At 53.5% G+C, this 22,411-nt stretch overlaps 10 protein-coding genes across 10 annotated transcripts; 4 read left to right on the top strand and 6 right to left on the bottom strand.

The window, feature by feature from the left end:
* Positions 1 to 347: 347 nt before the first annotated feature.
* Positions 348 to 2,208, bottom strand: PFLUO_LOCUS7061 (uncharacterized protein; the record flags this gene model as incomplete). Its single annotated transcript, XM_073784662.1, has 5 exons — positions 348 to 1,191; positions 1,241 to 1,324; positions 1,375 to 1,500; positions 1,550 to 1,674; positions 1,726 to 2,208. 5 exons carry the CDS (start codon positions 2,206 to 2,208, stop codon positions 348 to 350), a joined length of 1,662 nt encoding a protein of 553 aa, XP_073641096.1.
* A 530-nt stretch (positions 2,209 to 2,738) lies between these two features.
* On the bottom strand, positions 2,739 to 3,347 carry PFLUO_LOCUS7060 (uncharacterized protein; the record flags this gene model as incomplete). The annotated part of the gene is made up of 1 exon (XM_073784661.1): positions 2,739 to 3,347. One exon carries the CDS (start codon positions 3,345 to 3,347, stop codon positions 2,739 to 2,741), a length of 609 nt encoding a protein of 202 aa, XP_073641095.1.
* A 2,221-nt stretch (positions 3,348 to 5,568) lies between these two features.
* On the top strand, positions 5,569 to 6,503 carry PFLUO_LOCUS7059 (uncharacterized protein; the record flags this gene model as incomplete). Its single annotated transcript, XM_073784660.1, has 2 exons — positions 5,569 to 5,608; positions 5,659 to 6,503. The coding sequence occupies 2 exons, from the start codon at positions 5,569 to 5,571 to the stop codon at positions 6,501 to 6,503; spliced, it is 885 nt and encodes a 294-aa protein (XP_073641094.1).
* A 230-nt stretch (positions 6,504 to 6,733) lies between these two features.
* On the bottom strand, positions 6,734 to 7,957 carry PFLUO_LOCUS7058 (uncharacterized protein; the record flags this gene model as incomplete). Its single annotated transcript, XM_073784659.1, has 1 exon — positions 6,734 to 7,957. The coding sequence occupies one exon, from the start codon at positions 7,955 to 7,957 to the stop codon at positions 6,734 to 6,736; it is 1,224 nt and encodes a 407-aa protein (XP_073641093.1).
* A 337-nt stretch (positions 7,958 to 8,294) lies between these two features.
* Positions 8,295 to 9,695, bottom strand: PFLUO_LOCUS7057 (uncharacterized protein; the record flags this gene model as incomplete). The annotated part of the gene is made up of 2 exons (XM_073784658.1): positions 8,295 to 9,461; positions 9,516 to 9,695. The coding sequence occupies 2 exons, from the start codon at positions 9,693 to 9,695 to the stop codon at positions 8,295 to 8,297; spliced, it is 1,347 nt and encodes a 448-aa protein (XP_073641092.1).
* Positions 9,696 to 10,066: 371 nt separating this feature from the next.
* On the top strand, positions 10,067 to 10,574 carry PFLUO_LOCUS7056 (40S ribosomal protein mrp10; the record flags this gene model as incomplete). The annotated part of the gene is made up of 3 exons (XM_073784657.1): positions 10,067 to 10,193; positions 10,320 to 10,399; positions 10,476 to 10,574. 3 exons carry the CDS (start codon positions 10,067 to 10,069, stop codon positions 10,572 to 10,574), a joined length of 306 nt encoding a protein of 101 aa, XP_073641091.1.
* Positions 10,575 to 10,906: 332 nt separating this feature from the next.
* PFLUO_LOCUS7055 (uncharacterized protein) lies at positions 10,907 to 12,565 on the bottom strand (the record flags this gene model as incomplete). The annotated part of the gene is made up of 3 exons (XM_073784656.1): positions 10,907 to 11,043; positions 11,097 to 12,190; positions 12,237 to 12,565. 3 exons carry the CDS (start codon positions 12,563 to 12,565, stop codon positions 10,907 to 10,909), a joined length of 1,560 nt encoding a protein of 519 aa, XP_073641090.1.
* A 399-nt stretch (positions 12,566 to 12,964) lies between these two features.
* PFLUO_LOCUS7054 (uncharacterized protein) lies at positions 12,965 to 14,789 on the top strand (the record flags this gene model as incomplete). Its single annotated transcript, XM_073784655.1, has 2 exons — positions 12,965 to 13,992; positions 14,048 to 14,789. 2 exons carry the CDS (start codon positions 12,965 to 12,967, stop codon positions 14,787 to 14,789), a joined length of 1,770 nt encoding a protein of 589 aa, XP_073641089.1.
* Positions 14,790 to 15,287: 498 nt separating this feature from the next.
* On the bottom strand, positions 15,288 to 16,575 carry PFLUO_LOCUS7053 (uncharacterized protein; the record flags this gene model as incomplete). The annotated part of the gene is made up of 2 exons (XM_073784653.1): positions 15,288 to 16,463; positions 16,537 to 16,575. The coding sequence occupies 2 exons, from the start codon at positions 16,573 to 16,575 to the stop codon at positions 15,288 to 15,290; spliced, it is 1,215 nt and encodes a 404-aa protein (XP_073641088.1).
* Positions 16,576 to 17,120: 545 nt separating this feature from the next.
* On the top strand, positions 17,121 to 21,943 carry PFLUO_LOCUS7052 (uncharacterized protein; the record flags this gene model as incomplete). Its single annotated transcript, XM_073784652.1, has 4 exons — positions 17,121 to 17,280; positions 17,462 to 19,788; positions 19,836 to 20,956; positions 21,019 to 21,943. The coding sequence occupies 4 exons, from the start codon at positions 17,121 to 17,123 to the stop codon at positions 21,941 to 21,943; spliced, it is 4,533 nt and encodes a 1,510-aa protein (XP_073641087.1).
* Between the last annotated feature and the right edge of the window lie 468 nt (positions 21,944 to 22,411).

Genomic DNA, 22,411 nt, shown 5'->3' with positions numbered 1-22,411 from the left:
GGCTAGCCTCAACTCCTAGCAGTGTCGATCATAGTGCCTGGGCTCTAAGGTCTACGTAGGAGATACCATGTCTTGTTGGCATGAAAATGGTTTCTGTCAGTCATAGATGGTTATTAGGAAGGGAGCTGACCCAAGAAAGGGTAGTCGAGCTCATGACTTTTTCAATAGGATCATAATCTTGAATTTATTAGAATATATATGTCCATAATGGTTTATTCCACATTACAAAGGTATCGGCGTCCAGTGACAATTCATCACAAGGCTGGACAGAAAGAGGGGTATAAAACGTAGCCACTGAATATACAGGTGTCTCTGATGCAGAGATAAAGAACGACTAACATGACATCTCAAACCTGTCCACCCCAGGTCTTGGGGTCCTTGACAAACTTGGGCCATGTGTTGGTGAGAACGAGGTATTTGATGCTGTGTTCAGCGTTGTCGAAGACAGAAGCATCAAACTCCGCTGGAACCTCGCCCCAGTACTGCACGAGGTTCTTGAGGGTATCGGACTCTGAAACATTCAGTGTCTTCTCCGAGTTGGTTGAGGTACTGGGCGACAGAGGTGCATCCACAGGGAAGGTAGCGGAGAAAGGACTGACGGGGTTAGGCTCGTCCTTCTCGCCGTACACAATACGAGTAGCATTGTCGAAAGTGTTTTGGAGTTTCCTGACGTCGGTGGAAGCGATATTCAGAGGGAACTCGGCATGCTCGCGACTAATGAACTCGGCGTAGATGTGCAGCGCACGGTTGAAATGGCTTCGGATCATATCCTTGGAGTTTTTGTCTTTAAAAGCAGTGCCATCCTGGACGGAAGGAGGCAGCGAGTTCTTCCAATCGGAGACGGCAGTGAGAAAGGCAACATTCTCTCCGGAGAACTCGCGAAGGGCGGAGAACTCCTGAAGAGGACCCGGGTTACGCTCAAGGACGTACTCAAGTGCACTCATAGTCAGGATACTCTCTTCGGAGGCATTGGTCCGGACGGATTTCCTTGACTTCCGACCGGACAGCAGGGACTCGACCATAGTAGAACCAGAATCGAGAGACTTGGCCCCGGAGTCGGAAGCCTTGTTTCTTTTCTCCCACTGAGCAATTGCGTCGAGTGTCTCTCGACGGAGAGTCTGGCGGCGCATAACCTCCCAGCAGGGAACGAAGACTGTAAATATCTCCAGGAAGACCACAGAGAGGCAGATCCTGTAACCGCGTTATTGAATGAAGCAACGATAGATATCGGGAGGCTTACCACTGAGGAGGGATCCAGTACTGGTTGGCCGGTGCCATGCCGGGGACATAGAGAGCGATTAGCCACATGGGGGTAGCGTGGAGGCTGCGAAAGACATTAGAGAGAGAAGACTTCGGCAGTGGTTTCGTACTCACCCAGCAATTGCGCAGCCAATTGTCTGAACGCGCCAGCCCTGAGTATCGTGGATGTTGCGAGACTTCCAGAGAACGATGGGGGCAACAAGCCAAGACCAGAAGAACTGCGAAACCACACCCGGCCACCTGTATACTTGTGAGACAACAATCGTAATAGAATGAGGGCTTCCCTTACCATTCCCACCCTGTGCCCTGCTCCGTCTTCTGTTCCATTGGGGTACCGTGAACCTCAGTTCCGGGAATGCCCCAGGAGCTATGCCATTTGCGAGAGATGAGGTACATTAGGACCGTGAGGAATATCTGGATAACCGGTTAGACGAAGCACACTCGGCAAAAATCGTATGTACGTACCTGAACGACCATTAAGATACTAACGGTAATCAGAGTCTTTGTCGTATAGGCGAGTCGGTGGAAACGGCTGATCAAGCCACGCCGCTGTGATGGAGAGCCGCAGATGCTGTTGCGTGGTTGGACATATTTCTTTTGCAGCTTGGCAACGTGGAGGAAGCGACTGTTGGAAGCATGGAACAGGGCCATGCCACAGGGCAAGTAAGTGCCCATAATCCAATACTGGGCATCTCCCGGCATCATCGCGCCAATCATGACTCCGGTTTGGACAGACGCCCAGTACATGTGAAGAAGCACGACGGCCGAGAGGGACAGCCCCAAGCCTCGAATGCGGACAGTAGGGCTGTTGCGGTGCACAATCAAATAGGCCATGCCTAGTGCGACGCAGACCGTCCAGATACCCATCCAGCATACCCACCAGATGCTCACGGGGGTGATTGCCAGCCCGGGCTTGGTGTTGGCGGTGATTCCGAGTTCAGATCCCATGATGAAGGTCAAAAGAAGGGCTTAAAGAGAGTGATGAAGTTGGATAGCGCTTGACAGTCAGAATGGTCGGGGGAATCATGGCCCTCTTTAACTCATCCATAGATGCTCTACCGGTAGAGCAACTGAATTTCCCTTTGTGGATCTTCCGCACGAGATGGACCGTGTTGAGTCCGAGCTGGCCCGATCGAGGGTATCGATCGTAGATCGGGCGCGATCGGGTAGGAGCACGGGCGATCGACACGCCCTGGCAGCGGGTCTATTGACACACTATCGATTCTCGTGCTTACTTTCCCATGGGGCTCGCGCTAATCCCTTGAATAAGGTTAGTGCGGCCCGATCCAAATTTTAGTGATGGAAACTGTTTAATGCCATTTCCCAGCGACCGAGCTTGATGATTGGCTTGAAGGAGATTCCAAATAGTGATGATGTCGCCGAGGGGTTCTGCTCGGAAGAAATACAGGGTTTAAATCTACTAGTCTTGTACATCGCCTCGGAGCAATGGAGTAGTCGACCACAGAGAACCTATCTCCCTATGTATACTGTTCCACACATAGCTCGAACGTCACCGTTGCCTGGCCGTAGATTTCCTGCCCGTGCAGATTGTATCTATGCCAGATGGCATCCATACTCCACCGCTCTCGCCCATCCAAAGCATCGGCATTGGTCCTCGGTCGCATTTTATGCCGGTCGGAGTTCCAGTCATACGGTTCGGCGACCAAATGGTCTATGAAGAAGTCGGATCTTAGTGTCTCCGTTTTCTCATTCAGACACGCGCGGATCTTTTCAGCCACTTCCTCGTATTGCTCTTGGTATCCGTGGACATTCTTCCAGCGTACTGAACGAAGGAGCACGGCGTTTTGCTGGCCGATCCCTACTAAGAAGAGAGGCAGACTTCTCGGGCACGAAAAGGCGAATCTATTGAGGCCGAAAAATACTTGCCGCGCTTCCTCGTAGACCTGATGGTTGGCCGACATGATTGCCAGGGGGTGATTTGTGGGGTTATGCTGCAGGTAGAGCCCACTTCGATGGGGTGTGATCCATGCTGTGCGGATACCCGCAGTGAAGACTATCTCCTCGAAGCACAGGAGATATTCGTAGATGATCCTCCGAATCTCTAGTTGAATTTGTGCCAGTGTCATCATCAGGTCTCTCTGCCGTGTGAAAGTTGAAAAATCAAAAAAAGAAACACTCACCAATAGGAAGACGAAGGAACAGAAAATTCCCCCAAACTGTCTTTTCATAAAACACAGGGATCGAGAAACGATAGTTCCGCCAATTTCGGGCTCCTACTCCACAGCACCGTTCATAGAAAGCATGCTTGAAACCCTGCCAGCGCGTACGAATTATTCTGTAGCAGGTCGGGCATCGATATCTCTTGCACGGTGAAAGAAGGCGGACAAGCTGCTTGATTTGCAGGACATCGTGAAGTCCATCGGCCGGCAGCAGGTGCTCGCCGATATAGAATAGCAGATGCTCGCCAAGGTCGCGTTTGCTGGCGCATTCCTTGACGCAGAATGGACATATCTGAATGTTCCAGGGCATCAAGCGCGACATCGGAGAATTCACGCGCTGATCTTTATTTTCTGTGGAGATTCAGGATCTGCGCCAGATCGATAGTTCGGACAAGCTGTTAGCGGAATCACATACTAGCGTGGCTGGATGACAGGGAATGGAGCTGTAGTGGAGACGTGATGAGGTGATCACGACACTATCACAAACAAAGACCGCCAGAATTTGGAATTACATAGGGGGGTCGACACCCCAGGCCACAACTATTTACCCAACTACAAACCTGTACCGAGGTATCACGGTCAGTGACCTTTTGAATTTGAGGACCCATGATATTTCAATGTGCAAAGGAGACAGTGTTATGAACACAAACATAATCACATCCTAGCCCGGATCCGACCGGACACTGCATTCTTGGCTGCCTCTTTCCAAACCCTCGGCAACGGCCCATCGAGCCCATACAAGGGGTCCAAAGGTGGAATGGACACGGAATCACACTTTTCAACAAGCGCTGCCGTCTCCTCTGGACTCTTCATCGCATAATTCATATCAAATCGATGGCCGGTCGCTTCGAGAAGACCCTATCAACTCACAAATGCATTAGCCCCGGGATGTGCAACAGGGGAAAGAGAGTGGAAACTTACATTTGGGTACAGTCCGATAAATTCATAGTCTCCTTCTGACTCGAGGGAGGCGTGGCAGACCCCAGCCTGCAATTCAAACAACGTTAGTAAGTCTTGGTCAAACACGGCAACATTAGAAGGATCAACGAGATGACACACAGGGAGCACAAAAACATCTCCTTTCTGAACAGTTAACCGCATTCCGTACGGCTCGCCTTTTTCATTGAATTCGGGGTCCGTCGGCCCAACGCCCAGCTGATATGTGGTCTTCCCCTGCAGAACGGCATAGCATTCGTGACATGCTGCATGGAAATGGGGCACATTGTATGCTTTCCACTGTCCACCCTTCAACCATCCATTGGGCTCAATGATATTGAGAATGTTTCTCGGGCTAGGGTCCGATAACGCATTGCGATAGACTAGAATGGGCAATCTGGAGTTGGGGACGTGTGGTGTCGGATCGAGGAAATATTGCTCTGGCTCTGTCTGCACCATTATCAAAAATATCAACGGTTTTGTTTGATATAATTTTTTCTCCTCGCGGAATTTTGTGCGGAGATAGTAACCCGTCGTCTTATAGATGCGTCCGTTAGATGTCTTCCCCGCACGGTGTCCTGGTAGAGTTATCACCGCGCACGCCGCCGGTTGGAGACGAAACGATACGCTGACCGGGGGGGGGGTGGAGAAGTCCGGATTCACGAACCAAAAATAGTTAGGACCTCCACGATTTTCCATTTTTGGGGGACTCTGGGCTTTTGCTGGTAATCAAGTAGGGCAGACGGTAGACGTACATGTCCCACTCACCTTTTTGCCGCATGTTTGTAACGACGACCTCTTCAAGGCCGAATATGCCTAATTTGGAGAGACACAAAGCTCAGAAGCCATGGAAGCCTTCCAGGAACACGGGTGGGCCGGAGTTTTCTCGGTGGAGAACCCCTTTCACGATAATGATCCCCGCATCTCGTCTCGGAGATCAAGTTATGCAAGCAGAGCACGAGCTAGATGTTCTATTTAAAGCATAATCGTCTATAGCTGACATAGGAATGAGTTTTGTTCGATTTTGCTACAAAATCCATTGATCTTGTTCTTTGTCAAAAGATAAAACAAACATCATGTCGGCAGCCCCAACCGAATTATCGGGGAGTCCAACCGAATCCACACGGCCTCGGCTCACCGCATCTGCGCATTCCGGACAACTCTCTCTTCACATACCCCCAATATAGCAAGAATGGCTTTATCAAACCAAACAGTCGGATTCGTCGGATGCGGTAAGCATAATAATGGGCCGCACTTGAAATTCCATGCTAATAGCATCCAGGGAACATGGGCGGGGCAGTGCTGAAGGGGGTGTTGGATTCTGCATTCACAAACAACAACGCAGAAAAGCCTCCGCCTATATCCAACTTTATCGCAACCACGCGGTCAGAGGCCTCTGCCGAAAAGCTGAGAGCCTCTATTCCAGCAGAGCACCAATCGCGCGTTAAAGTTGTCCATGGACAGAGTGTCGAGGTGATGCGGGATGCAGACGTGGTGATTCTCGGGTTCAAGCCGTTCATGGCTCAGGATATTCTCAGTGGTCCAGGTGTTAGGGGCGCTCTGGCCGGGAAACTGGTCATCAGTATGCTGGGCGGACAACCGCCCGAGAACCTGGCTGATATCATTCGGTCCGGGACACCGGGTGACGTTGCGGAGCCTTTCCTAGTGAAAGCGATTCCGAACATGGGAGCGCCGTTCCGGCAGTCAATGACCATGATCGAAACGCCAAACGAGTCTCTGCCAGCTTTGATGCTAGAGATCGTGGAGTGGATCTTCAACCAAGTGGGCAAGATCTGGTATCTTCCTCGCGAGCTCACGGACGTCGGCTCGATGCTGACCGGTGCATCTCTCGCGGCGATGACCATCCCGATTGAGGGACTGCTCGACGGTGCAGTGGCGGAGGGGATCAAGCGGCCTGAGGCCATGCAGATGATTCTCCAAGGACTGAAAGGCTTGACTGCGGCGCTGGAATCGGGTATTCACCCTGCGGTTTTGCGGGAGAGCATTTCTTCCCCGAGAGGGTGTACAATTCAGGGTCTTTTGACGCTTGAAAGAGCTGGGACTCGCTCGGATTTTGCGGATGCACTGATCAATGGGACTCGCCATTTTCAACAACCGAAGAAATAGAGGCAAATAAAGCGCACTGCAAATAGAACTCCGTGATGAAAATAAACCGCCCTTTCTTTCGGTTGCAAAATTTTGACCTAGCAATCGGCTGCGAAGAAATAAATTATTGGAAAGATAAAACTATACATCCAGTGTATATATTTGAGTGGCGGGAATAGAGAACTGATATACGTCCACAACTTATAACTCCAGAGTAGATAACTGTGAACCCCGAACAAACGAGAGATTCGTCATCCCCACATATCATTATCATCCTTGACCAGGTCATCTTCAATCAACACGCGCAGACCATTCTCCTTCTCCTCTCGTTTCCGCTGCCTCTTGTTAACAGTCCGACCCGGCGTGAATGGAGTCACGGGAGTAAACGGCATGTACGGACTATACGGCGTTGGCATTCCTGTCATGGGACCATTGCGGTGCTTGGTTGGCCGGTCTAGAATGGTCGTCTTGGTGGCTGGTGCACTCTGCGGTGGATAGGCATCGCGGAAGGGCAGGGAGGTGGACGAAGATGGGTTTGCGGCTGTGGCCAGGCTTAGCGGCGCGGGTGGCCGGGCGCGACCTGCATATGGGTTCTGAAACTGAACCATCGCTGACCCTCGAGGAGCCTGGGGCGGAGGACCGGGGGTGTAGATCCGCGGTGACAGCGGCGGCTGGTCCTGAGAGTAGGTGAGTTTGGGCGAAGCCACCATCTCGGGCGAGGCGAGCGGAGATGATATTTGGGCTTTCCGAATGTTGGATAGGCGCGGGGAGCGCAACTTGTTCGGTTCCCCGCTCGGTCGGGGGCTCGAGTTCGAGGTGAAGAGCCTGGACAGCCGAGAGGCCCGGGGCGACTTCAGCGGCGACATTGGAGGGGCGTCAGGCACCGAGGCCCGGTCTGTGAACGGGTTGGTATAGTTGCTGTCCGGTGACGAGTCTGGTTCTCTCACAGAGACCTCGGAGCCGGTGGCCTTTTGCTCGTCGTGTTCCATGACCGCGGCGTACAGCTTCTCCATCTCGTCCTGTGCTCGCTGTCGATCGGACGCCACCACCGACTCATCGACGGTCATGACGCTGTTGTTGGCGGATGGGTGAGAGGCCTTGGCACCCTTCGCCAGACTACCCCACGACATGGTGAAGCCGGACTTGCTTGGGCTGGGAATGTTCTGCGACATGGGAGAGATGGGACTGGGATCCATGCTGAGAGTTTGTTTGACGGGCCTCAGCATCTCCATCTGCAGTGAATAGTTGGATGACTGGACAGTCTGACGCAGTCGTCGTCCGACAAAGAGCAGAAGAGCGAGGAGGATGGCAACGAAGCTCACGTAGGCGGCGGCGACGCTGCCTAGCTGGATGGCGAGTAAGGGTTTGTCGAGGTGCCCTCCACGATCCGTCTTCACATCTGAGTCCCCGCGAACCGAGGGAAAAATAACCGCCAGAAGAACCAGTGACCAGCAGGTGACTAGGGCTGGAGTCATCGCCGGGATCTGGAGGTCGATGTACAGACAAAAGGAGATGGAGAAACGGGGTGAGTTTTAACAACAGAGTCAGGTTAGACCGATCGACATGCCGGAAGACTCGAGAGTGAAAGCCGGAGGGATGCATGGTGGGAGGTGATGGTGATGGTTGATGTGATAGTCTGAAGTGTGATAACCCTAAGCCTGTCGTTGGTCCCAATTAACCGCCCGCCATGCACGAGCATCACCCGAGAGAACCAGTCAGAGTGCAGAACGGAGATGCCGGTTTGGGTTTAGTGTATAGATCATTCATTCATTCATTTAGATCCGATAGTTATAATACACAATTCATGCGGATCTATTTCGAAAAGAGGTCCCGCCAGAACTCCTTCATCCCGTAGTTATTGCCCTGATCCTCGTCGGCCACGGGCGAGGTCTGCCCTAGACTAAAGGAACCCGCCGCACTCGACGAAATCGGTCGAGCAGGCAATGTTGAGCTGGTAGTTCGTTCGGTAGCCCGTCGTTTGATCTCCTCGGCCAACTGGGGTGCGATGTCGGCGTAGCAGGATTTGAGCTCGCGCTCGAGGCTGGTATACGGCTTCTGTGCCGAGGGTGGTGCTTGGAGGTTGTACGAGCGCGTGAGTTTATTCAAATGCTCCACCGCCAGCTCGTGGTAGGATCGTTCGATGGCGAGGTAATCGGGATCCCGAAGGGGCGGGAGATGGAGGATTTCGTCCGGGGATTCCCTGCTAACACTCGGTTCGCCGGCTTCGTCTGTGGAAACTGATGAGGGCTCGGCGGTCGCTTCAGTGACATCTTCCGACAGGGACTTCTTCAGCTTGGCATGCTCTGCCAACCGAGCCTCGGCCGCAGCAAATCCCTGCGCCCGTATCATCTGCGCCTCTAACGACCCGCCCTGGCTGGCAATCAGCCGTGCCGCATGTCTGCGCCACTCACTGCGCAGGCGCTGCCGGAAACGATTGAGCTCCATGGCAAGTTCCTGCTGCTTCTCAATCCACGGCGGTACGATCTCCTGTTTCTGGATGATCTTGTTCATGAAGTATTCCGTCGTGTCAATAAATGCACTGTTCGCATTATGGTCGGTCTCGGTATTGACACCCTTCCCGCGCTTGATCTTGCGGAACTGGCCGCGCGCAATTGCGTCTTCGATGCGCTCGTTGGCTAATGATGAGAGACCGTGAACCGAGATGGGCACCGAGCGTGCTCCCAGGTTTAGTTTTTCCTTCATCTGTTGGCGCAGTTCCTCTCGCTCTTCTTGCGAGAAGCCCGGTGCTTGGCTGAGTGAGTATGTAGAGGTGCGATCCTTTGCATCTGCTAAGCGGCGGCCGGGGGTTCGCTTGGCTTTCGGGGCTGGTCGGAGGTTGACCGGCTGGGGGATCTTGTAGGGGGCTCGGATCGGTTTGCTTGCGTCGTCGAGCATGCGCAGAGCGGAGTCGTGTAGGCTTTCTGAACCTGTCCACGCAGTCGCTCCAGCGATGTCGCGTGTACCTGAGCCGGCGCTCGACTGTAGTCGTCAGAAGTCAGTAACTGGTCTCTAGGGCAGCAACAGAGCACATACCGGCATATCTAGAATCGAATGAGCAGCGGCATGCTCGCTTTTGAATGAAGCGGCCGCCATCCGCTCTTCCAACTGCTTCTTCAGCTCTTCCGAAAATCCCGCCTGCTGCACGTTGCGGCGTGCAGACCGGCCTCCTTCCAGCATCGCATCTTCGGTCATTTGGGCCAGGCGCCGGGACATTGCGCTTTCCTCCTCTTTATCTTTCGAAGTGTTTGCATCTTTCTCATCTTTTTTGTCCGTGTCATCCTGCCCAGTCTTAGATGAGGGCGTTTGTCTCCGAGGATACACGGCAGAGAAACCTCGGACGGGGACTCTGGCCGCACATTTCGATACAGCGCGAAGCTGCACAGTCGCAAAATGCCTCCCACTCATCGCCTGCACCGACTGTAATGAAATATAGCTGTAACAGAGAGATGAAATAGAAGAGTGTTCCAGCGAAAGCGCCGACGAACTGGGAAGTGAATGCTTATGTCAGCCACTTCCGCGGAGTCAAATCTTCGTCTCTCCCTGAGCAGGAACAACACTCTCTCGCATCCCTCTCAGCCGCCAATATGCCACCCAAGAACGTGTCAACCCGCCTCAACCCCATCCGTCTACAGACAATCAACCACCTCCGCGTCCGCCGGCCAAACCAGCAGGAACAGAACCCATGCGTGACCGTCATGTCCTCGATGCTGAGTACGTGAAGCCCTGCTTTGGATGAGCTGCATTTCCATCATCGCCTCGCTCCGGCTGTGGCTATTGAACATTGCGATTTTAAAATTGAAGCGAATGAGACTGCTAACGCTCGTCGCTCACGAACAGACTGCTGGGCTTCCCAGGGATATAGTGCGGAGGGCTGCGCTGCGCTGGAGACGCAATTGCGGAAATGCATGGATCAGCCGGTACGTTTTGAACAGTCCCATATGTCTCACCTTGCGAGGCTATTAGAAGGATTTTTGCTAACAACCCCATTCATAGAAATCCTCCGAGAAGAAGAAGAATACCGTCAACTACCACCTGATGAGAATGTACCCCAAGGTCGTGGGTCCGCGGAAGAAGGGCGGTGTTCTGGGTTGAGAAAAACGTTTATTTTTGTGCGCATTTTCAATTTCGCCCTGGACTGCTGTGAAGGGGTTCGGGGATAGAATTTGTTCATCTGGGAGTTTGGGGGAATATTTTGACGGAATATCTTCTGAGCAGCCGAGTTGATCTGAAGAACTCGCTGTTTTGTATGAAAATAAGGAGTTGGCTCATCGTGCTTCTCCTCTGTACAGTATACACCATGAGAGATATGGGATAATTTCTTTGTTTTATGCCTTCTTGACTACATATCATGAACGAGTCTTGATATATCGCCCCCGTCTACTGGGACGGGCTGCAGCAATCCATTTTTCAATTAACCACCCCCTTCAGACGGGGTGGAACTTCAAGATCAATTTATCCGAGCTTGGCTTTACGGTATACGCATCATTCGCCTCCACATTCTCGTCGTCGACGATAGTTGTGCGGAAGTTGGTGTAAATAGCCGCAGCTACCAATTTCATCTCTACAGGCTATCAGTCAGTACAATGTTCAAACACATATGGTCGAGCAACATACCTTGCAGCGCAAGATTACTCCCCACGCACATCCGCCCACCACTGCCAAACGCCCAGAACCACCGGCGTCTCTCCTCGAGATCCTCACACGAATTCTCCTCCTTCAGCCATCGTCTCGGCTGCCAACTCTCGGGGTCTGGGAAAACCTCCGGGTTGCGGTGCAAAGAATAGGCTTGGGCATTGACCCTCGTGCCGGCGGGGATATCACTGTACCCGGTCAAGGTACAGGATGGAGACGGAGTGACTCGTGGCTGGATACCCGGGATCGGGGCGTGCAGTCGCAACGTCTCGGTGATGATTGCTTCCAGGAGAGGGAGGTTATCAATTGATTTCGCTGATGGCAGTTCCGAGACCCGTGGATATGTAATCGGAGGATCGAGGGTCAAAAGTTCCTCGCGGAGCTTGGTCTGGGTCTCTGGGTGCTTGGATAGCTGCCAGAGCAGGAATGTGAGACCGACGGCGCTGGTTTCATAGCCCGCGGTGAGCTGGTCATACATTTCACACGCAATATCCAGTCTTTCTTGGGCCGGGTCAGGCTTGGGGCCGCGGTCTTTTGAGGAGTGTTTGTCCAGACTTTGCTTCAGCTGCTTGTAGACAATGGGCTCGACACCTGGCTCCGTTGAAGACATTGCCTGCTCCGCCCTGTCGCAAAGATCCAGAGCCCAGTTATCCAGCATTTCGTTGGCATCGTCACAATATTTGGGGATCACACGGAGACCGACGCACTTCATCCAGCCGTTCAGATTGGGCATTTCTTGGTGATAAAACTCGTATGGTTTGCGACACAGATATAGATGGAGCCAGTGTTTGCGATAGGAGTGGTTTTGGAGGTGGTTGGTCCCATTTTGCAGGCCAAACAAGTAGGAAGACACAAAGTCCATGGTCAATCCTTGGTTCATATCGTGCACGTCAATGGGGCTGTCCGATGATGCTGTCTCATGGAGCAGTGGCAGCAGACGGTCAAAGACGACTGCATTCGAAGCCATGCGCAAATGAGGCGAGGACTGCAAGGTGGACTTGGAATAGATGTTGGACAGCATTCTCTTCCGGACGGAATGGGTCTTGCTTCCAGTCATGGTGAACATGCTCACTGTCCTAGACAAGGTTAGGTTCAGCTCCATTCAATGGGTGAGGATCTTACCCAAAGGACCCGAACACACGCGGATACCACTCATGCTTCTCGAATCCACCGGTGTACACCGACTTGATCCCTCCATCGACACAGTTGATCGAAATCTCCGTAGGTCCAAGCCTGACAATCGGACCCAGCTGTTCATGTGCCGCCTGGATGGTGCGGTTGTTTTGCATCCGGAAGCGTCTCCAGAGCATCCAGGCTGGCGATATGGGGGCGCTCCAGTGTACATTGGGGATCTTGGCCAGTGGTGACACAAATGCCGGGTAGATGATCGCTTTGTACACGACCAGAGCGGCGACAATCGCCGCCGCCAGTGTGGAGAGTGAGAACGCCATCTTGAGTAGGATGTGTCAGTGGCAGTTTGGTAACGCTCCTGGCTTTATAGGCGCGGGATGAAGGTTTAGTTTAGGTAATTGGCTCCCACACCCCGCTTGGTCGATTGTTCTGATATCCGAGGATCAGAAGACTGGATCTCCTCGACCTGCCGTCTTGGGAACAGTTCGGACTGATAGGCGGTAAGATAGGATAGGCGATAAGCAATGACATAATGTTGTCCGTCGCCTCTGCTTTCGCACACACACACACTCTCTCTCTCACTCTGTCTCTCTTTCTCTCTCGACTCGAGCTATGGAACAGCGGCGTTATAGGGGGTCAAGTGCTTTTTTATAGATATAGACTACTGGGAGTGGTGAGGGAGGTTCACTAATCCACTCAGCCTGTGTATAAAACCGGTCATGCTCGCCGACCTACCCTCCGAGATCATTTACCACATCGCCCTCTTTCTCCCGACCGCCAATGCATTGACCAATCTCGCTCAAACCTGTCAACGGCTGCACGGAATTATCACCGCCGAAGACTCACGGATCTTTCGCGCCTTTGTGCAAAGCAGATTCCCGGCCATTCGAACGCCACCATTCTGGAAAGACGCCGCGCGTGCTTTGACCTCACGATCGCGGGCCCTGGACCGTCATTCTGTCATTGCGCGGTTTCTTCTCCCGCCGCCAGATGCCACCAAGATTGGTGCCCACCAGGCGACTCGGCGCGATAACCCGACGCTCGGATATCGACCGGCGATCGACTCCTACGAGGTGTGGAATGGTGAGCGCTGGGCGGATAGGAAGGAGGTCGTGGCATGGGGCGCTGCAGATGAGCTAGTGGTGCGCAACGGAAAGAAATGGTTCGTGCTGAATGACCTGGACCATGTCAGCAGTTGGGATGATATCTGTGGCGTGCATCTTCTGGGACCGGATTCCTTGGACAAAGAACATTTGATCTTTGCTCGCAGGCGGGGAGATATTGTCCGTTTGGCTATTTCCCCAGACGATGGTGCCCACGAGTATCAACAGACATTCCTGGCATATGGCCGGGAAGTGGATCGCACGGATGTGATCGATGGCATCCTGGCTGCCCATTGCGACAACCACGCCCTGGCCTTCTACCACACCACCACGGGCGAGGAACAAGTCGAGCCGTTTGCCTGGCTCCGTCTGGGATCGGGACACCAGGCGCGCATTCAGTATTCGAAACTGCTGTCGCCGACACGGGCCGCAGTGGGATCTGGCGAGATTGATGATTCTCTGTGCATCGCCACGATTTCTGCAGATTCCGTCCGACCCAGTCGTGAAATCAAAGTCCGATCAATGGATCTCGAGGGCCGTCTCAACCCCGAAACAGTAGCACATCTCAGTGCCATTGCCCCTCTTCCTTCCCACGCCTCTCCCGGTGAAGTGTTTCTGGCAGCATGGGGTGATCGGGCTATCCGGTATATTTCCTTTCTATACAGCATCATTGGTAGTAGTAGCTTACTCGTTTTGCAGCCTCCACGACCTGCGCTCTCCACACGCCTACGAGGCCACCTACCGAGACAATACAGACACCAACCCAATATACAGCGTCCAGGTCTTCGGCCACGACCGCTTCCTCGCCGGAGCAGGCGGTGATGCCGTTTTAAAGATATTCGATTTGCGAATGCAGAACACGTACAGCTACCTCGATGCACAGCCTCCCCCGTCATATCGGAAACCAGCGACCAACGGGGTCCACGCTCGCAAGACCCCTCGCAAGGATCTCTCACTCTTTCTGTCTTACCAACCCCCTCCGCCGACCACAACACCTCAACCCAATCACGTTCGTGCCCGCCGGAGAGGTCCCTACCGCGGCCCTATCTATGCCATGTCCTCACCCTCTCCTTCCTCGCATACCGTGTACACGGGTGTCGGGGACGGGGTGCTTCGATTGGACTTTGCGTCTACGGATGACTTATTCGGCTCGTCGAAGGAGTGGTACCGTCACAATCTTGGGCTAGAGCTCGATATGGATTCTTCAGCCGTTAAAGGCGCTTCTCAGACCGCGCCAGGGAAGGTCCTCAATCTGTCTGGGTACGAACGCCCCGAGCCGGACGATCTAACCACTACCTCCAAATTGAGGACGCAGCAGCACTTTCGGTCCATTGGTTCTGAAAACATACAAAATGAGATGGATACGGGTTGGGACCGCAGATGGGAGCCATTGACTCCAGACGGGGCATGGAGACGGCGGGATGATGTGTTGGATACGTGATGGTGTTTACAAACATATGAAACAAAAATATAGAGCTATATTATCACACAATATAAACACCCCCTCAAACATGTCAAGTTTCATCTATGCAATTAGCTTTGGATGCATTTGGCAGTAATCTTCAGTGTTCGTGTTGAAGCCGTGGGATTAAGGCTTCCGGTCTACATATCTGAATATACCCAATTGTGAATAGAGAGTAATTCGGCGAAACTACTGCAGAAGCCAAGCACGTAAAATACGTCTAAATAAATGTAAACTTTTGGTGCGCTAAAACATTGGAGCGAGAAATCCAAAAGCAAAAAAAAGGAAAAGAGGCTGTGCTCCACAGCTCCGAGTGCGCCATGCTGGGTAAGGTAAATGTGTTAGAAAGGGGATATCCAAAGTTCAGTGGTGTTCCCAGGGTTGGGAGTACGAATGGTAGCAAAAGCGATAATTCAACCCAGGCCGTCGTCTATCTTCTCCCAGGTCTTGTTTATCCCAATGTGAATAGGCGCCCATCTAATCATCAAACTTGAAGGATTTGCCTCCGGCGATATCGATAGGGCCACCACGGTAAGAACCGCGCTTCTTTTTATTCTTCTCCTTGGTGAAGCCCTTGCCACGAGTCACGGACAAGTCATTGAAGGCACGGTCCGCATAGGCGTAGGAGATATAGTCGTTCGAAGGGTGGTCGTGGGGCAGGGCACTCAGTGCAGCGAGAGGGGTGGCACGGGCGCCGGTGTGCTTCTTCTTCAAGCTGCCTCCAGGAGCGGGGCTGGCGTTCGACGAGGACGACGAGAACTGAGCGGCTCTGGCAGGGTGCACATAGATTTCTGGTGACGCCCCAAGAGTGGCACTGGTGTCGGACTCGTTGGGCACAAGGGACACACCGCCAGCCTTTTCGTTGGCAGACTTGTAGTCGCTATCATCGGAATCGCTGCTGCCGGACTCGGGAAGTGGTGTCTTAGTGGCTTGTTTCAAAGACTTGGAGTTGGCTTTCTTGTTGGCCTTCTCGGACTCCGAGGAGGATGATCCAGACGAGGAATCAGAATCAGAGCTGGAGGATGAGTCGCTATCCGAGCTGCTGGACGAGGACGAAGACGACGAAGAAGAAGACGAAGACGACGAGGAAGATTCTTTCTTGGTAGGGACCTTGGCCTTCTTGTTCTTGGGACTGTCGTCTTCCGAGCTGGAGTCCGTACTCGACTCGGCCTTCCGCTTCACACCAGTCACCTTCTTCGGGGTAGGGGCCGAAGCAGCGGCCGCCGGCTCTTCTTCCTCATCGTCAGCATCACTGTCGGAGCTGGACGAGCTGGACGAGCTGGAAGATGAAGGGGATGATGAGCGAGTGGGCTTGGTCTTAGTCGCGTCTTTCATGTCGACGTCCGAGTCCGAATCGCTGCTATCACTCGAACTGCTGGGGCTGCTGCTGTCCGAGTCACTGGAGGAGCTGGAGGAACTGCTGCTCGAGGAGGACTTGGTGGTGGTCGTGGTAGAGTCCTTCTTGCTGACGGTGTACTCCCAGCACTCGAAAATCTCCAGCAGCGACGGGGCCTTCAGCAAGTCGGGCTTGTTCTGTTTGCCCAGTTCCTTCGTGAATGCTTCACTAGCACCGGAATAGCCATTGTTGGACAGAAAAGCAGCAACAGCGGCAGCCAGCTGAGGAGGAACCGCCTGTGGCTTCTTGGTGGCGGCCTGCAGGAGACGGATATCATCAGTTGAAGTTCCACTGCAGATCATGGCATGTTGGAAAATGCGGGCTGCATACCTTCTTGGCCGCTTTCTTGGGGGCCGGAATAGCGCCCATGTTGTCGAAAGAATGGGGGTGGCTGTCTCTCCGGTCTGGCAGGGAAGACTGATAGGAGGTGATTGGGGAAAGAGAGAGCAAGAGACAGGTGATTGTTGTTTTGCGTTGGAGGACCCAGTGCCAGGAACAAAAAAAAAAAAAAAAAGCCAGTATAGTGAAAGCGGTGAGAGTGAAACAGCAATGATTGGGTTTACTCAAAAAGGGCTAGCGTGGTGAACAGACTGTCACGTGATGGCTATTGTGTACAGAAGTCGATTCGAATACATCACAAGGACATCGTTCATTGGACTGTGTTGCAATGGCCAAAAGCAACAAGAATAACCATTAACATAGAGCAACCGAACCAAGTACTGTTCGCTTTGTCTGAAGCGATGTACAAGATGTGGTGATCGAGGATCATCTGCCGCCCCCATTGACACTCCGCCCTTGAACCCCCAAAACAACCGGGATGAGCTAATCCTCTGCTCTGCTCCCCCCCAGCTGCCGCCTCTCTCTTTCGTCACAACGCCCAACCACTTGCGGGCCCAGTCTCCTTCTCCACCGGCATGAATGGTCGCGACCGCAGTCGTGGTGCGACGTCTAGTCATGCCTCGGACGGTCGCAATGGCTCCGCCGATACCTCCATGTCACGGGCTGAGAAGTTCGAGGACGAGAAGAAGCGTATTGTCCAGAGCTGCTACTCCAAGAAGGATAGCGATGGCACTTGTACGAACAGCCCTTTCTCCCCGACTAGACTGATCCCTGTGCTTTGCGCGAAAGGGGGTGGATAGCGACACATGGCACGGAGACGTGCAGCTAGCTCCCTTGATACCAGCCAAGCTCCGACCCGTCCACGTTCATCCCAGGCATTGAAGATGGATCTGCTAATACATTTTCCCTCTTCTAGTGGTCGAATCCTATATCACCCACGTCCGAATCACCGAGGACTCCCAGTATCCCTCTGCTCCTGCCCCTCCGAGTTCGGCTCCCGACAACAAGAAAGCACGAGTCATCATAGTCTCGGTACGGAGATCTGGCAGAGTGCGCATGCACAAAGCTCGTGAAAACAATGACGGGACCTTCTCCATCGGCAAAACATGGATGCTCGACGATCTCTCCTCAATCCAATCCTACAACGCCTTGATGCCGAAAACACCGACCGAAGCGCAGCACAAGGAGTGGGCATCAAGTGTCGGGTTCGTGGTGACGGTGGGAAAACCATACTACTGGCATGCCCGGAGTTCCAAGGAGAAGGAGTTCTTCATCGGCAGTTTGGTCAAAATCTATAAGAAATACACCGGTGGCAAGGTTCCAAATCTCATTGGATTTGACGACAGGGAACGACAACTGCTCACAGGAGGCACAACGTTAGCGATAACGGCGCCACCGGCTCGGCCAGGATCAAGAGGTGGTGATGGATCCGCGCCTCCGCTATCCAAGTCTGCCCTTGTGAGCCGTGATGTGAGTCGCAATATGAGCCGTGATCCAAGTCGTGATGCGAGTCGTGATGGAAGTCGTGCCCGGAGTCGTGATGAAACCCGTGCCTCAAGTCGTGATGGTCCCCGAGAAGTCCGGCGCAAAGCATCTCAAGATCCAACTCTCCGAGTGCAGCGGAGCCGTGACCAGGTCTCCCAGCCATCGACTAGCCAAAGCAACCTGTCTATCTCTGAGCCTACTTCAATCCCGCCATCTACTACTTTATCTGGTGAAAGGGATCTACCACCGTCTCGTGGAAATGATATTCCTGCACCTGTTGCCCCTGCCTTGCCAACAGAGCCAAGAAGCAAAGAGCCGACACCTGCTGCTGCCGAAGAAAAACGCCCATCCACCTCGTCACGAGTCGAAGAGCCCGTCCAGATGCCGCAGCCATCCACTTTTCAAACAACCCAAGCTGTCGAATCTACCACCCCAGGGGCCGGACACGATAATCTTCGACCAAGCGTCGGTCCCGCACCCGGCCCCCTTCCCACTCCCACTATGGTCCAACAAACATCGTCTCAGAGTCGGGATACGTCAGATGCCACCGACATTGTATCAGGAGAGCCCTCTAATGTAGGCACAGCCGATGCACGTTTTTCTCTTGCGCAAGTCTCAGATCCCGCCGTGGCCGCAGCTTTCCTGGCTGCTGGGTCGCCTGTGGAGGCACGCAAACGTCCAGTTGAATTGTCGGCTGGCTCTCCTACAGCTGCAGCTACTCCATCTGCACCTGCTCCCGCTTCTCCCCCGGTGGTTACTCCAGCTCCACCTGTTCCGGATTCTCCCCCGGCGGTTACTCCAGCTGTACCTGCTCCGGATTCTCCCCCGGCGGTTACTCCAGCTGCACCTGCTCCAGATTCCTCCGCGGCGGCTACTCCAGCTGCGCCTGCTCCAGCTTCTCCATCTACAATAGCTCCGTCTATAAAATCCCCTACTTTGACAACGCCCACTTCAGCAACGGCACCTCCAGAAACGCCTGTCGACGATGTTTCGGAAGCACATCGCCCCGGCCTGGGGCCGATGGTGAAAAAGAAGTCTGCGAAAGACATCGCCGGCGCCTTTCGAAAGGCTGCAAACGCCTATGGTGCTTTCAAACCAAGACCTGGTGGGGCTGGTGAACGACTGCTGGCAGCCGCAAAAAAGCCACAAGAACCCGAAGCCGCCGAGCCAGATGGCATTACTGGCGTTGTTCCTGCTCCGTCATTGACTCGGTCCGGAACCGAGCCAAAGAGTCCAGTTGCTGAAACATCGGAAAGAGAGCTGCCTGCCCCGGACAAAGATACAACTCCCATCGTCGAGGTTACCCAGCCTGTATTTGAGGAGACTGCGGTGGCTGCTGCGGTGGTCGCCGAAGAATCCAGAGATACCTTCCCAGATACTGTCAAGGTTATCACAGATGACCGTTCCAGAACGCCATCACCGTCAGGTCAGGGACGTCGCCGAAGACGCCAAGACAACACGCTCAAGTACTGCCAAGCGCTCGGAATTGAAATTGGCATTCTTGATGGGCGCGCCATTGATTTCGATGATATCCTCTCCGAGCTTGGCTGGAACGGGCGATTGAATGATGAAAAGAGGATCGAGGATCTCGAAGCAGACGTTCGTCGCGAAGTTGGCCGTGTTGAGGCCGTCAGCTGGCTAGGAAACCTTGAACAGCAAGACGGAAAAGTGGAACAACTTGCCAAATTGATTGACAAGACAGTCGAGGAGTGCGAAGAGCTGGATGGTCTGTTGACTCTGTACTCGCACGAATTGAACGTAAGCGATGACATTCCGAAATATCTACCCTTGCTAACCCTAATTAGACTCTTCATGACGACGTGGCATATATCGAGGCCCAGGGTCAAGGGTTGCAAGTGCAAACAGCCAACCAGAAGCTACTTCAGAACGAGCTACAGAACCTTTTGAAGACGCTCTCCATCTCCGGTCATGAATTGCGGCCACTGAAAGAAGCTTCTCTGAGCAATCTTGACGGAATGAGGGATACCGAAGATGCACTTGCGATACTGTACAAGGCGATGGTCATGATCGATTCCGATATTGGACAAAACAAAAAACGCTTGGTTGACAGCGCGGGCGAGCGTGGCGGCGTCGGTGTCTATGCCGATACGGATATCGGTCAGATGCGTGCAATCAAGGAGAAGAAGGAAGAATACCGCTCTGCAGCCTCAATGTTCCTCGGGAGATTCAAGCAATTCATGAGTCTGGCTTTCAAGATGGCGGAGCAGAAACGAGCAGATGCCCTGGCACATGCGTCCAAAGACCCCCTGAAGCTTAACAGCTCGGCGCGTGGACACTTCCGTCGGGAAGTTTGGATGTATCATGCCCTCATGCTTTTTGCCAGAGAAATCAGCCAGGCGGAATGGCACGGCTTGATCGGACTATATGAACAGCAGTCCAAGCCATCTTACCAGAATGAGTTCCGAGACAATAATTTGGCCTGGAAGAAGTCAGCTCGTAAACCGACGCCTGACGAGCAGGAACTGCTCTTTACCCACCAAGAGAAGGAGAAGGAAGGTGAGGGTATCACCATGGCCGCACGCAAGCTGACCGTGCGACGCGGCAAAACTGTTCGTGCCGCGACCGGCCTCCGTCTGTCTTCCAACGAGAAAAAACGGGGAGGCAAAATTGAGCCGTGTGAGGCGTTTGCCGGCACGCTGCGGGAGACACTGAACATGATTGCCGAGGAACAGGACTTTGCCGTTCAATTCTTCCACCTCGATTCTCTCGCCACTGCTGATTTCACCGATCTGGTTGCTTCTACAACCCCGGATGCCCGTGAATGTCCGGCCTTTTCCACAAGACATCCGCACGATCCAGACAGGGCGATGTCGAAGCGAGTCGAGCAAATCATGGATGAGATTTACTCATTCTGGCCAACCGACATGCAGAACCTCGTTGATTGGGCTGTCCAGGATGATCCTATGTACGTCTTCCGAATCCTCCCTCTTCACTCAACCACTGACCTTATTTTTTTTCTCTCTCTAGGCAAGGAATTGGCATCCTGTTTGGCCTGGAGTCTGTCATGGCTGAGTTGGATGACACTAATCAGGAGTTCATCCTCCACTCTCTCCAGAAGCTTCACTCCCGTTTGATGGGACTGTTCAACCGATTTGTGGACGAGCAGATCCGGGGCATCGAGGACACCAAGGTGAAGATCAACAAGCGCAAGGGAGTGATTTCCTTCATGCGGGTCTTCCCCCATTTCTCCACCGCGATTGAGAATATGCTGAATCACCCATCCGGCGAGTTCTGTGACGTCCGGATCAGCGTCAACGATGCCTATGACCGCATCAATCGTGCCATGTGGGAATCCCTCAAATTCATTGCCAAGGAAGCGCCCGGACAAGTCACTGGAGTGTCCGCCGCGGCTGGTGACCCGGAGGACAAGGAGGTCTTGAACTACCACATCCTCCTCATCGAGAACATGAACCATTACCTGGAAGAGGTGCTCGTGTACAACCTGCCCGTGCTCGAACGCTGGGTCACGCGGGCCGTCCAGGACTACGAAGAGCACATGAAGCTCTACCTCGACGCCGTGATCCACCGCCCGCTGGGCAAGCTCCTCGACTTCCTCCGGTCGGTGGAGAGCCTCCAGGAAGCCAACGACAACGCCGACATTGCCGCTCGCACCAGCCACTCCCGCGCGGTGGCGAAGAAGGTACTCTCGTCCTACGACTCCAAGGAAGTCCGGCGGGGCATCGAACTGCTCAAGAAGCGCGTCGAGAAGCATTTCGGTGATGCCGACGACCCGGGACTCAGCCGTAGCCTGGTCCTCAAGGTGCTGCGAGCGTGCGAAGGCCGGTACGAGGATGCGTACGATCGCACGAAGCGCATCATCGACAGCGTGTACGACGGCCAGCTGGAGCTGGAGTGGCGCAAGGATGAGATGCAGACGATGTTCCGAAAGTAGTGTTTTTCTTTTCTTCTCTTTAATCTGTTCCTTGGATCTCTATGCTCTGTCTGCAGCATGGGTTGGGTGGTTCATCAGGAGGCGCATTGGGGTTTCGCATGTCTGTCCACCGATACGCATATAGCCATGATCATTGTTATAGTCTCGCCGTGTATCCTACGGGGTCCTTCGTGAGTTAATCAGGTAGTAACTGGATCCACCAGCCCTTAATTGGCGAACCGGGCTGAACGGCCCACTGGTTCGAGGCCATCGAGTTCAGTTTCCGCTCAGGGGCAGTTGCTGGTCTGTGCTGGGCGACTGACTCGAACGGATGAGGACAAGGTGAGAACATAATAATAAACTGCGTATCACCTTGAAGACTAGCTACTCCTGTAGTTACTGCGCAAGCCAGCAGTTGCGGTAGCTACCCTCCAGCTGAAACGCGCTGCCTTGTCAATCCAACCAGCGACTCTCTTTTTTTCTGGCACG

The sequence above is a fragment of the Penicillium psychrofluorescens genome, assembly GCF_964197705.1.
Source record: "Penicillium psychrofluorescens genome assembly, chromosome: 4".
NCBI lineage: Eukaryota > Fungi > Ascomycota > Eurotiomycetes > Eurotiales > Aspergillaceae > Penicillium > Penicillium psychrofluorescens.
The sequence above is the reverse complement of the archived record's forward strand: the minus strand, read 5'-3'. Positions and strand labels throughout refer to the sequence as shown.